The 12,025-nt window shown below is 45.3% G+C and overlaps 1 protein-coding gene and 1 long non-coding RNA gene across 4 annotated transcripts in view; one reads left to right on the plus strand and one right to left on the minus strand.

Moving 5' to 3' along the window:
• SIK3 (SIK family kinase 3) overlaps positions 1-12,025 on the plus strand; it is a 250,121-nt gene that overhangs the window by 213,700 nt on the left and 24,396 nt on the right. For 2 of the 3 annotated variants that reach the window (XM_016188098.2, XM_060180000.1), the window contains exons 12-16: positions 824-977; positions 1,209-1,364; positions 5,083-5,153; positions 7,645-7,788; positions 11,653-11,803. In XM_016188098.2, the coding sequence (XP_016043584.2) occupies positions 824-977; positions 1,209-1,364; positions 5,083-5,153; positions 7,645-7,788; positions 11,653-11,803 (676 nt within the window). The remainder of the gene's footprint in view (positions 1-823; positions 978-1,208; positions 1,365-5,082; positions 5,154-7,644; positions 7,789-11,652; positions 11,804-12,025) is intronic. The other variant, XM_060180001.1, reaches the window with a different exon arrangement.
• LOC132534998 (uncharacterized) lies at positions 5,238-7,261 on the minus strand. The gene is made up of 2 exons (XR_009546769.1): positions 6,857-7,261; positions 5,238-6,726 (listed from the first exon to the last, which is right to left on the minus strand). It is a non-coding gene; the product is annotated as an uncharacterized LOC132534998 (long non-coding RNA).

Below are 12,025 nucleotides of genomic sequence, written 5' to 3' on the forward strand. Positions count from 1 at the left end.
AAAGTTACCAGATAAGAAGGAGTAATACTGAAGGAGACAAAAAATAGACTGCCCCCAACCCACAGTGAGATCTATATAGCCTTTCCTCATTTCTAAATAGTTTCTTTGCTGGGTAGGAAAGAGATGTTTGTGGCAGCTGATCTCTTGAGAGTTTGATTAGGGTCAAAGCCGGTTTTTTTTTTTCCCCCCAAATACCTACTTTCTCTGAGTTATTTCTGTAAAAGCTCTCCATGCCTACTGATCTGCTCATGTTACGTTTCTTCTCAGCCTACGATCAAACAGGCCGTGAGGGGAGCATTCTGGCTCCAAAGACCATGTCAGCTGCTGAGGAGTGGAAAGATCTCTTATTTAAAGTCTGCTGTAAATCCCACTGTTGAGGCACAGCAGGCCCTGTACATCCACCACTAATCTGTCCCATTAGCACTGTCAGGAGTAATTGTGTTCTCTCCTTGGTGAATCAGCTGCCACTTCAGGCAGCCATTGTTTCATCCTATGTCCACTAGAAAAGCCTGCTGTTCTCCGCCAGGCTCTGAAAACCTGGACTGGGCTGGGTTTAAGATTCCCTCTTGGCCCCTAATGGCTGGATTTGCATGAACGTTCATTGAAGACCAATGAGCCCCAGCCCCAAATAGTCATGGGGTAGAAAGCCACATGCCACACCCAAGGCTTTACTGACCTTGGGATCCTAGAGAGAAATACAAATCTAGAAAGAAGGTACAAGAGACAATAAAACCCACTTGTAGCTTTAGCATAAAGTTGGAGCCATGAGAAGTTTTGAGTAAGGTTACTAACCAAATGTCTCCATCATCCTGTTTCTTCCCAGCACGGAAGTTATGGAAGATCTGCAGAAGCTCCTCCCTGGCTTCCCTGGAGTCAACCCACAGGCTCCATTCCTGCAGGTGGCCCCCAACATGAACTTCATGCATAACCTGCTGCCCATGCAAAATTTGCAACCCACCGGGCAGCTTGAGTACAAGGTACCTGGATATGGGAGAGGACTTGGCCCTACAGGCACCTCTGAGCTTCTTTTCCTTTGACAGACCTTGAGGGACCTTCTTGAACATTTCAAGGTTGCCTTAGAAGGGAGGGTGCTTTCTGTTGCCCTGTAGCTTGGTGAGGGTGGGGGAAGAGGTCTGTAGTCTGTATCCTGCTCAGAGGGTCCCTTTCCTCACCTCATCAGTCAACCCTTTCCACTCCACACCTGACAGGAGCAGTCTCTTCTGCAGCCACCCACCCTACAGCTGCTGAATGGCATGGGCCCCCTCGGCCGGAGGGCATCAGATGGAGGAGCCAATATCCAACTCCACGCCCAACAGCTGCTGAAGCGCCCACGGGGACCCTCCCCACTTGTCACCATGACACCAGTGAGTAGCAGCAAGGGGTCCTACTTGGCTTTTGATCAAGAGGCTGTGGGCCACGTTAAGTCTTCACCCCAAATGCCTGCATTTCCTTTTTGTTGTTACTTAGGAGACTCGGCATACTCCCGTTTTCTTCAGGGTAGTCAAACTTTCCAGACTGAGTTTTTGGCTAACTTATTTACAATGTAAACAGATCATTTCTACACTGGAACCTGCTGCTGGAGACTCTCTGGCTTAGTGCAGCTTTGAGGCAGGTAGCTGGAGCCTGACTGTACAGCCCTCTCTCAGATGGCCTTTCCTGGCCAGAGGGTAGTGAATCCAAACAGTTTCCTCTGTAATCAGTTGCTTTTTTTCAGACTGACTTCTAAAACTTCCTTATCACTAACCCCTCCTCCTTTGATTACTCACATTTTAGGTATAATCTAGGTCACTCATTTGGCTTTCCCAAGATCTGACCCAGTCAGTTGGTATCTTTCGACCCCATCTTTTTTACTTGTTGGTCGTATTCAAAGACTCTGTTCTTCCCCTTCATTTGTTTAATTTCTGGTTATTTTCAGGTTGTGGATACATTCACTCATTCAGTCACTCACTCAGTCATTCACTCAGTCACTCACTCAGTCATTCACTCCCATAGCATCAAAAGATTGGGCACTAATTATATCCAGCGGCCTCACTAAATATTTAGGCCAGTGCTTTTCAACATATCTCTGGTTGAAGACTTTCCTACCTCTTCAATCCATTAAATCAGTACCTTTGTAAAGTATAGTAAAGCTGAATTATTAAATTAATGACAAGTTGTAAAGCATACACAACGCAAGGCTAAATTTTTGTTTAACTCAACAGACTAAATAGCTCAGTTAAATTGCAGCACCACCTCTAGATGCTCTGTCTCTGTGCTCCCTTCTCATGGACTGGTAACAAGATGGTTTGTCCACGGGCCATCCGCTGAGTAACTGCTGCTTGGGGAAGGAAAGGATTAGATTCAGAGCTCTTGACCTCACTGAGCTTATAAAATGAGCAGACAAAAGCAAGGTAGGTAATTGGGGGGGGGGGGTACATTACAAGACCCTCTGTCATTGAGTGCCAGATGAATACCCTGGTGGCAGAGGCCTTCTGGGAATGGCAGGATCAGTGTCAGTTATAAACAGGAGCAGCTGAGGGCTGGAGGCGCACATGCGCGTCCCCATGCGTGTGTGTGCGCGCGTGTGTGTCTGTGTATGTGGCTTGCCCTGTCTACTCTCTTTTTTTTGCAAGGTCACTAACAAGCTTTTGTTGGTAGATCGAGTGGATATTTTTAATCTTTATCTTTTCAGATGTCCCAGCTATAATAGTCACTGTTGGCCATTTGTCTCCTTTTGTCTTCCACGATACCATATTTGTCTTCCTTCAGCCTCTCCTTTTCAGTGTCCATTTCTGCCTGTTTCTTAAAGTTGGTAAGGCGGTTTTATCTCCAGCCCTGTTGCCACCTCATTTTACATACCCTTTTTGGTGAGCCTGCCTGCTCCCACATTTCAGTTGATTCTTCAGCCCAAAATATTGTTCTGAGCTATGTACACTTTTGTGTATATGATCATCTGCCACATTCATTTGGAGGCTTAGCCCACAGATACTCCCGATTTTAAATCAGCTTGTCCCACGATGAACTTACCCCAGTTATGAAACTGTGTTGTCCCCTCACCCTCACCTTTGATGGTCAGTGGCACTGCTGTTCTCCAGGTTATACAAGTTAGTAATGTGAGTTCTGTGTATAACTCTTCCCTTCTCACAGCATCCTTATAGAATCAATCATGCAGTGCCTGTGCAGTAAACACCTTATTCTCCCCTGCTCTTCACTCAAACCCCTGTCTGCCTTTGCCAGTATTGCCACTGGCCTACCAACTGGCTTCCTTACTGCCAGCCTCGTCTCTTACACCCTGCCACCAGCCCTCGTCACAGTGCAACAAAAGCCAGCTAGCTAGCCTTTAAAATATAAAGTTTGTAACATCATGTCCTTGCTGAAAATCCTGTAGTGAGTGACTCACCACTGCCCTTCCCCAAAATAAACTTCTCACTGTGGTATTCAGGGCCATTTGTAACTGGCTACACTGTTCCTCTCCTGTGGCCACTTCCTGCCCATCCCTGTTCACTCCAGCCATACAGAACTGTAGCAAAGGAGCTGGAAGCCCTAGGAGCATCCGAACCATGGCACATGTCCATGTTTTATATTTCATTTTATTTTGCAATTGTCAACCATTCACCAAAAAAGAAAAAAAAAAGTCCTTTGTTGCAAACCACTAAAGTCTGGTTTTTGCTCTAGTGTCTGAGGCATGGCGATTCTGTGAGTCAGCAGGCTGAGTGACTGCAGTGACAGCAGCCAGTTCACAGGGACAACACATGGTGGTACTTCTTATTTCGTGTGTGTGTATTGGAACCTCATGGATGCTGTACACAAGCAGTGTGCTGTCCCCCCATTCTCATTTATGTATACTGGTGGGTAACAGTATTTTCCACCATCAGCTAGCAAGGATAGGATCATACATAGATTGAAAGTGACTCCTTTGTGGAACTGAAGGCATCTACACTTGGGACCAAGAGACAGCTCACCTCATAACACTTTGCTATGCACGAGGCCTTGGATTTGAACCCCCTGCACTGCATGGGAGCAACAGGGGTGGCACCCAGGGAACTCCATGAGGGTGGGGTGGTGGTTTGGTGTCTCTCTTACTTCTCTGCTGCTTCCTTTGTACTCTTTCTGTTTCTCTCAATTGGCCCAGGGATGCTACTCAGCAGCATCATGCATACATGAGGCCCTGGGTTCATTCCTTGGTACATCATTTAAAAGGAAAGAGTGAAGGAAATAAGTTCTGAAAACAGCATTACTGTGAAACAAGTCGGTCCTCAACATTCTGAGTACACAAGCTTCTACTGTATTTCCAGATGCCCAAACAGTTGTCAGCCTTCTCTTTCTCTTCACCTAGAAGCCCCAGAGGCTTATGACCCCTGGCCCACTTTGCTGACTAGCTCCTCTTGGCCTGAAGGTCTCAGGTTAGGTGTCACTGCTTCCAGGCTGCTGTCTTCAGTTCCCGAGCCCCCAGTGCCACCCGCCCCCCATAGAAGACCTTCTCTTACTATGGTATATTTGCCTACTTATTGTCTCTGCCCTCCACTAGACTATCAAATCAGGGCAAGAACTACACTGTTATTTTACATTTGCTCCTGGAAATAGGCTAGTAGATATTCACCTCTTTATCAAACAATGAAAATCAATCAGAGGAAGAAATCCAAGTTAAAATCACCAGAGCAAGGTAAAAAATGGAAAAATAGAAAGATGTTTGTGAGCTAGAAAAGCAAAAAGGTCTTTGTGAGCCAGCAAGATAGATCCTGAGGGGGAGGGCACCTGCTGGGCACAAGCGCAGCCCAGCTTCAAGCCCGGTGTGCCTCACAGGGGTGCTGTGATGCTGTGTTGTGCTGTCTCTCCCATTCTCTCTTTACAGTCTTCTCTTGTGATCTCTTTTTCTCTTTCTCTCTTTCTTTCTCCATCTTGTGCATATGTACAGGGGGAAAAAAAGTCAGTCTATAATTGAAAATCCCAAAATAACAAACAAACAAAAGGCTTGTGCAAGTTCTGTATAGCCCAGGGGTCCTAAAGAAGGCTTATAAATAAGAGAATTAACAGTCCAGATTCTAGAATAAGAGGCCTGACAGAAGAAGCACCACCTTGAGCTTTTCCTTCCTGTCTCTCCAGGCAGTGCCCGCAGTTACCCCTGTGGATGAGGAGAGCTCGGATGGGGAGCCAGATCAGGAAGCTGTGCAGAGGTAATGTGGCATCTGGCAGTGCTTGCCGAACGTCCTTGGGCAGGCTCCCCCTGCAACCAACGAAAGGTCACGTCTGCCCAAGGAGGTGGTACAGTGCAGCTTCAACATTTGTGTGGTCTCTTTGCTCAAGCCAGATGGCATGTTCCTCCCCACATGGAAGTCACAGAAGACTACCCAGAAAATGTCATTTCTGTAAGCGCCATTGGAAGTCCCCTAAGTGACAGCAATAACCATAAGAACTTTTCCTCTCCTCCCTCCTTCCTTCCTTGCCCCCCTGCCTTCATATCGCAACTCTGATAGTATTCACAAGGCACAAAGCCTGCTCCTACCTGCCAAGAACTGTTTACTGAAAAGAAATTGGAGATTTGGGATGACAGTCATCCTAGCTAGTCTGGCCATGGACCTCTGGCATGGACTCTTCCTTTCCAGGAGAATGAATACCTCTTGTACTGCTTGCCGTGTGCTTCTTCCATCCCCTTGTACCAACAAAGAGATATTGAAAAAAGGAATATGGGATTCGGGCCAGGGACAGAGGCAAATACCCATTGCAGAACCTTGTTGAGAGATACCTAATTGACAGAATGGCAGTGACCATCAGGCATGCTGTACATGTCGTTTGACCTCAGTCCTATTAGCCGTGGTCCTTAGCTCCATGCATGCCCCCTTGTGGAAGTTGTCATTCTTAATTTCTGGGGAAGAGGGAGGGGGTTGTCCAGAATCCAGCATGTATTTTCCCAGAAATACAGGTGTTCTTCAAGATTATATGTTTTTTTTTTTTCCATGAGGGAAGCTGAAATAAAATGGTTTTCTTGGGATCTTGGGGAAACGTTGGGTGTCTTTATCAAATGGATATTAAAGCACTAATGGCTTACTTTTGGGCAAGATTACATACCACTAATTACAGTCTGTTAACTGTTTTTAGCTTACATGAGCAAAGTAGCTAAGAATGAAATAAGACCACTTTTAAAGAACCAGAGCTCTCTTTCTGCCACATACCCCATAGCTCTGTACAAGAGCTTCTGTTCAGAATGAAGTTGGTCTCATAAGGAGAAGAGGGATGTTGAAGGTGTTGGCAAGTGGGCCAGCTCTTCCAACAGCCTAGTCAGTAGAAGAAAAATAATGTTGGGGTCAGGTGGTGACACACCTGGTTGAGCGCACATGTTACAGCGTATAAGGACCTGGGTTCCATCCCCCAGTCCCCACCTGCAGGGGGAAAGCTTTGTGAGTGGTAAATCAGGGCTGCAGGTCTCTCTCTCTCTCTCTCCCCCCCCAACCCCTCCCTTCCTATTACCCCTTTCCCTCTCAATTTCTGGCTGTCTCTAGTAAATAAAGATAAACAAATAAAAAGAAAAAAGAAAATTAGTGCTAAGCTCCCCCAGCCCTAATGCTGTTGTTTTCATGGTTTGCAGAGAACAGCAGAACGTTATAAGGTTCCAGTGGGCCCTACTGGTGTCATGGAGAAAAGAGAAATTAAGGGACTTACTGCCTCCCTAGTAGATGGCCATGTGTGATTTGATCTTCTTTGTCTTAAACCTTCTTCCAGTTTCACCTCCATTCTTCTTGAGACTAACATCTAAAGGGTAAAACGCCCATCAGTTCTGATACCATGAAAAGGAGTAGTGCTTCTTTGTGCCTGGGAAGAGCTGCAGGGTACAAACCAGCACCCACACAGCAGGGGTGGACAGCTTGTCAGGGATACTGACCAAGCCATGAATCTGTAGCGTCTTCAGAGTAAAAGGCATCCACGTATACACTCTTCAGCCTCTGAAACTTGCATTTTCTTGCTGTGCCTCAAAGAAAGTTTTTCCCCTGTTAAAAAAAATAATAAATGATCTCAAGCATTTTGTATGGTTTCCTCTTCATCCTCTAGTGAATGTTGGTTCCTATTGAGACCATATCAGTTTTCCTTCTCTTGTGAGTGAGTTATAGTCATGTACATGGTTGGGAGTGGGGTATTTTGGGGACTTACTTTCCCCTCAAATGATAGAATCTGTTTTCAGTGACTAATAGTAATGACAGTCTGGTAATGGGGGCATTTAGGATCAAGAGACATATGTGAAACCCTTCTGAACATCTTTGGCTCATCTTAAGGACAATCTGTAGAGATCATTTCCTCTGGCTTTTTTTTTTTTTTCTTTCCTTTTTTTTTTTGGAGGGGAAGGAGGAATAAAATTCACTGGTAGACAATATCATCTTGCCTTGACTGGAATGAAGTAAGGAATACTGATCCTCTCTGTGGATTTTCTCTCTTCTCTTCTCTTCAGTAACTGCTCTTATATCCAGAATTCAGCCACGAGAGTGGTAAGCCAGCTTTTGCTGGCCAGTTGGACATGTTTCACTTTCATCTGGTCAGTGATCTGTTGGCCATCGAGCCCTGTCTGAGCTCTGGCCCCATTTCATTCTGCGTGCTTTGGATTAACTTCTAGTGCTCTGGCTGAGGAGTATCCCTGCCTGTCTTTTTTACTGTGAAATGTGCTCCTGCTTGTTGCAGGTACTTGGCAAATAGGTCCAAAAGACATACACTGGCCATGACCAACCCTACAGCTGAGATCCCACCGGACCTCCAGTGGCAGCTAGGACAGCAACCTTTCCGTTCCCGGGTCTGGCCCCCTCACCTGGTACCTGATCAGCATCGGTGAGTAGCCACATGAGCTTTGTGAGAGCTCCTTGAGGCACGTTGGCCAGGCACCCTTCTGGCTAGTCTTTGCCGTGGTGGTGATCGGCACTGAGGCTTTAAGTAGCATCCTCCACTTTCATCTTCTCTGATCCTTATACTAAGCATAGGGCAACACGAGACTCATCTTTCTCCATTAGCTTGATCGTAGGCACAATCACTCTCTGCAGTTGTTTCTTGTGATTCTAGATGTTGATTCATAGATACTATTGAACCTGCAACCCACAAGGAAGTTCTCAGAGGCCAGCTGAAAATAGGATTTGTAGCTGTATCCACAGGCTTGACCTTTAGTAGCACATCACCTTCCTAAGAGCAGGAGCACTTCTTACATTGCTACTGAATCTTGACTTGGCTGTGGAGGAAGATAACATCCCTTTTCAGTGGTAGAGCAGAGATGACATCCTCTTGAATGCTGTGCTTGAGAATTCATTCTGTTCTAATGTTCTAATGCAGAATCATTTAGTAGGTCTCTGTATGTTGACAATTCGTTCTCTTGAAGAAATAACAAGTTTAATCTTCCAGACCAAGAAACTTCCCCACAGGAGTCCAGCTAAGTCTGGAAACAGGGACTCACACTTGGCTAGGTGAAGGTAATTAACACTAATCTTCTGTGAAATTCTCAGATAACTAAATTGTTAGCCCTTTTCTGAAGCTATCTCCAAAGTGGTGGGCCATGCTTTCAAAGGCACTACCAATTACTAGTGCTTATTTTGTTTCAGGTTTTGGAGGGTAGGCCAGTGAAAAGCAGCCTTAACTTGGGGAGTTTACAAAGCAGCCATATTCTAAGGAAGTCACATTTGAAAATGTGTTGTTATTAGATCATGCACCCAGCTCACACTGGCAAGCTTGCCACTGCTTTCATTATGACCAGTTATCCACCAATCAGCAGTGTCATCAACAGAGACAGGTGAACTCTGAGCAGAAAGAGACATAGTGAGTGCCACGCTGGAACTGTGAGAGAAGAAAGATAAGCTCTTATAAATAATTATAGGTAACTTAGTAAAAAAAAAAAAAAAAAAGTCTTTTGAAGAGTAGCCAGAGTGAAGATTCTCAAAGCTCTGATGGCACAAAAAGATAATATTTTTCTCATATTGTCAAATATGAGAAATATTTGACAAAAAAAAATACTTGTCAAAAAGACAATATTTTTTTGATGGCACAAAAAGACAATTTTTTTTTAGGTCCCTATACTTTTGGGGCACTACATCAGAGGATAAATTGAGTGGTATGTGGAGAGCTGTCTTTTATACCCCATACATTTTGCATGACCTTTTCAGTAGTTCCAAGCTCTATACTTCTACTTAACAGACCACTTATTTACTTTCTCCTTGTCTCTAATATCCACTCCTCCATGGCATAACACTTGTTGAACTGAAGTCCCTTGGGTATCCCTGTTTAATTCTAAGCAATCCTCAGGAGGTATTCTAACCAGAGAAACAGAAGACCAGCACCTCTCCACAATTAGCCTTAATCATAGACCCTATGCCCTGTGGACATTTGTCACTGAAGACAGGACACATTGGCCTGCAGCTGTGTGTGTGGTTCCCACCCTGCCTCCAGTCATTGTCAAGGCCTTGCCTGCTGGGAATCTGTCTGCTGTCTGTTTTATTGTGTGTGTGTGTGTGTGTGTGTGTGTGAACACTCTTAGTAGAGTGTTCTAAAAGTTTCTTGTGGTCAAGTCAGTCTGGATTGGAATGTGTGTTTTGTGAGTAGCAGGTTGTGTGAGGTGGAACATGCGTGCAAACTCAGCATGTCTTGATGGGGTTATCACAATATGGCAACAGGAGACTCGTGTTAGTCTTCAGGGGAAAAGAGAAACTTTCCAAGGCCATAAAACACTGAAAATGCATGGCTTGGATAGATTATTAGATTCCCCCCTCCTTTTTTTTTTTTTTTTTTTAATGATTTAAGAATAGCATGTATATCTATTCTTCTGGGGTATAAAAAGAGCAAAGTCTAACATGGAATCAGAAAGGGGATCTGTTCTGTTTTTTTTTTCCACCCTGAAAATGAGTAATTTCAAACTCAATGTGTTCTATTACATGTTTTTATAAAATAACAGAAGATTAATGAGGTGGGAAACCAAGTCCCTTTTTGAGGACGCTAGTAAGACTATCAGCCTAATAAGAGGCTATGCTGAGTTTGAACATGATTTCTAATAAAAATAAAACATAATTGACAATGTCAGTGCTTCCAGAAATGAGCAACTGCATCAGAACTGTTCCTCTGAAGTCACTGTGCTGGACTGATCACAGTGTCAGTCTGTTCAGAACCTGAGCTTCTGGAAAAGTCGTGAAATACCCGGACCTGGGAGTATTGCTCTGATGGGTGAGAATTGGTTTTGTGCAGATAGAATGTATTAACTACCTGAAGAACACATATTTCTGAGTCCATCAGAAATGTGTCCATTAGTGGAAAATACTGAAAGCGTCAGGATCACGAATTTTAGGAGCAAACAGCATTTTGCTTGCTTGAATTCTAAACGCCTGGAGTAGAACCAGAAATTAGAAGAACTGAGGAACTGCTCCTGAAAACAGTTTCCTGATCACTGTTTCTGGACTGTGTCTGCCAACATCATTTTTGTTTTGTGTTGCTGAAACAAATCAGTGTCCATGCTCATTCCACAAGCTCACCACTGCTGTCAAGCTCCAGATAGAAACAGAAGTCATCGTTAGCAAAGAGGGTAAAGGGCTTTCACCCGCTGCTCAGACTCTTGGCATCTCTGCATTAGTCATCAGCTTCTCCTAGACCCTCCTCCCTGTCTGCAGTGTATTTGAACTTGCTTGTTAACCCGCTTCCTTAGCCTTGGTTCTGCTTCAGTCCAGATGAGTAATTGGCAAGGTGGTTCATCATTTCACCCATGGCTCAGTGTGATGTCATCTCTGCCCTGGACATGAAACCACCATCCCTTCCATCAGCTGCTGGAATGCTGCCTTGGCAGTCTTTTATCTGCTTAACTCAGCCCATAAACATCTTTTTCTGGACAGGTCACAAGTATGGTGCTGGCTTCTAGTCTCAGTGCTGTCTTAGGCATTCCTTATCATCAGTAGCTCATTCTTCCTCTCTGTAGGGTACTGGCTGTGTTCTGACTGAGTGGTGGGGGACTGGAAAGTAATCCACATTATTCCTCTTTCATTGGGTGGTGGGGAAGGTAGTGCTGCTCTGAGGAGTGAATTTTCATACTAGGTAGTCTCATTTGCATTTGGCCAGGAACATGCAGGGTCTTGAGGCCACATTCCTTAAGAATGTGTTCTCTCCATCTCAGGATCAGAAGTCCCTGTCACCCCACCACTACCACCACCACCCTACTCACTCACCCTACTCATCCACCCTGCATTTGCTTCCACAGCTTATACGTTCCAAGCCTGACCTTTGACCACAGAACTGACTGTACTTTCCCTCTGATCATAACCAAGATTATTTTTCAGGGGAAATGTAAATTCTAGGTTTCTAGAGGTACTAGGAAGAAACATGGTTATATAAGCAAGAGTCCCCATAATGTTAGGCCTGGGGGCTGTTGAGAAAGCTCTTTCTCCCTGACCTAGTATAATTCTAAGCAACCAGTTGTATTTGATCCCAGGACCTCAGCAGGCTTGGAAGTTAAGCCAACTAAAGGTAAGTGGAACAAGAAGATGTGCTCCTGGAGCCCTCTGCAGGGAGGCAGGCTAGGGAAGTGGGTGGCCTCAGGCTTGGAAGTGGCCTGATGTGCAGGGCCCCACCCGCAGCCAGCCTTCTTGGCATCTGTCTGGAACAACAGTCCCTAGGTGATTTGCTCAGACACCTGAGTCCCAGCCAGCCCCTAACCTTCTCTTCCCATATATTCAGCTCTCCCTACAAGGACTCCAACACCCTGCACCTCCCCACGGAGCGTTTCTCCCCCGTGCGCCGATTCTCAGATGGGGCTGCAAGCATCCAGGCCTTCAAAGCTCACCTGGAAAAAATGGGCAACAACAGCAGCATCAAACAGTTGCAGCAGGTAATGCCAGAGAGGGCAGACATCCCTGGAGAAGCATGGGCAGCACAGACGAGTGCTGCAGGAGCACCGGGGTGTTCAAATCTCTACCCACCTTCACGTCAGCAGCACTTGAGCTGCATAGATTCCCATCACATACAGCTTCCTAATACTTTCACTGACTTCTTCCTTTTGGCCAGATATCACTCAGATCTGACTGTTGGTGGTATAGGGAGTTGAACCCCT

Source organism: Erinaceus europaeus, chromosome 20 (assembly GCF_950295315.1).
Source record: "Erinaceus europaeus chromosome 20, mEriEur2.1, whole genome shotgun sequence".
NCBI classification, from domain to species: domain Eukaryota; kingdom Metazoa; phylum Chordata; class Mammalia; order Eulipotyphla; family Erinaceidae; genus Erinaceus; species Erinaceus europaeus.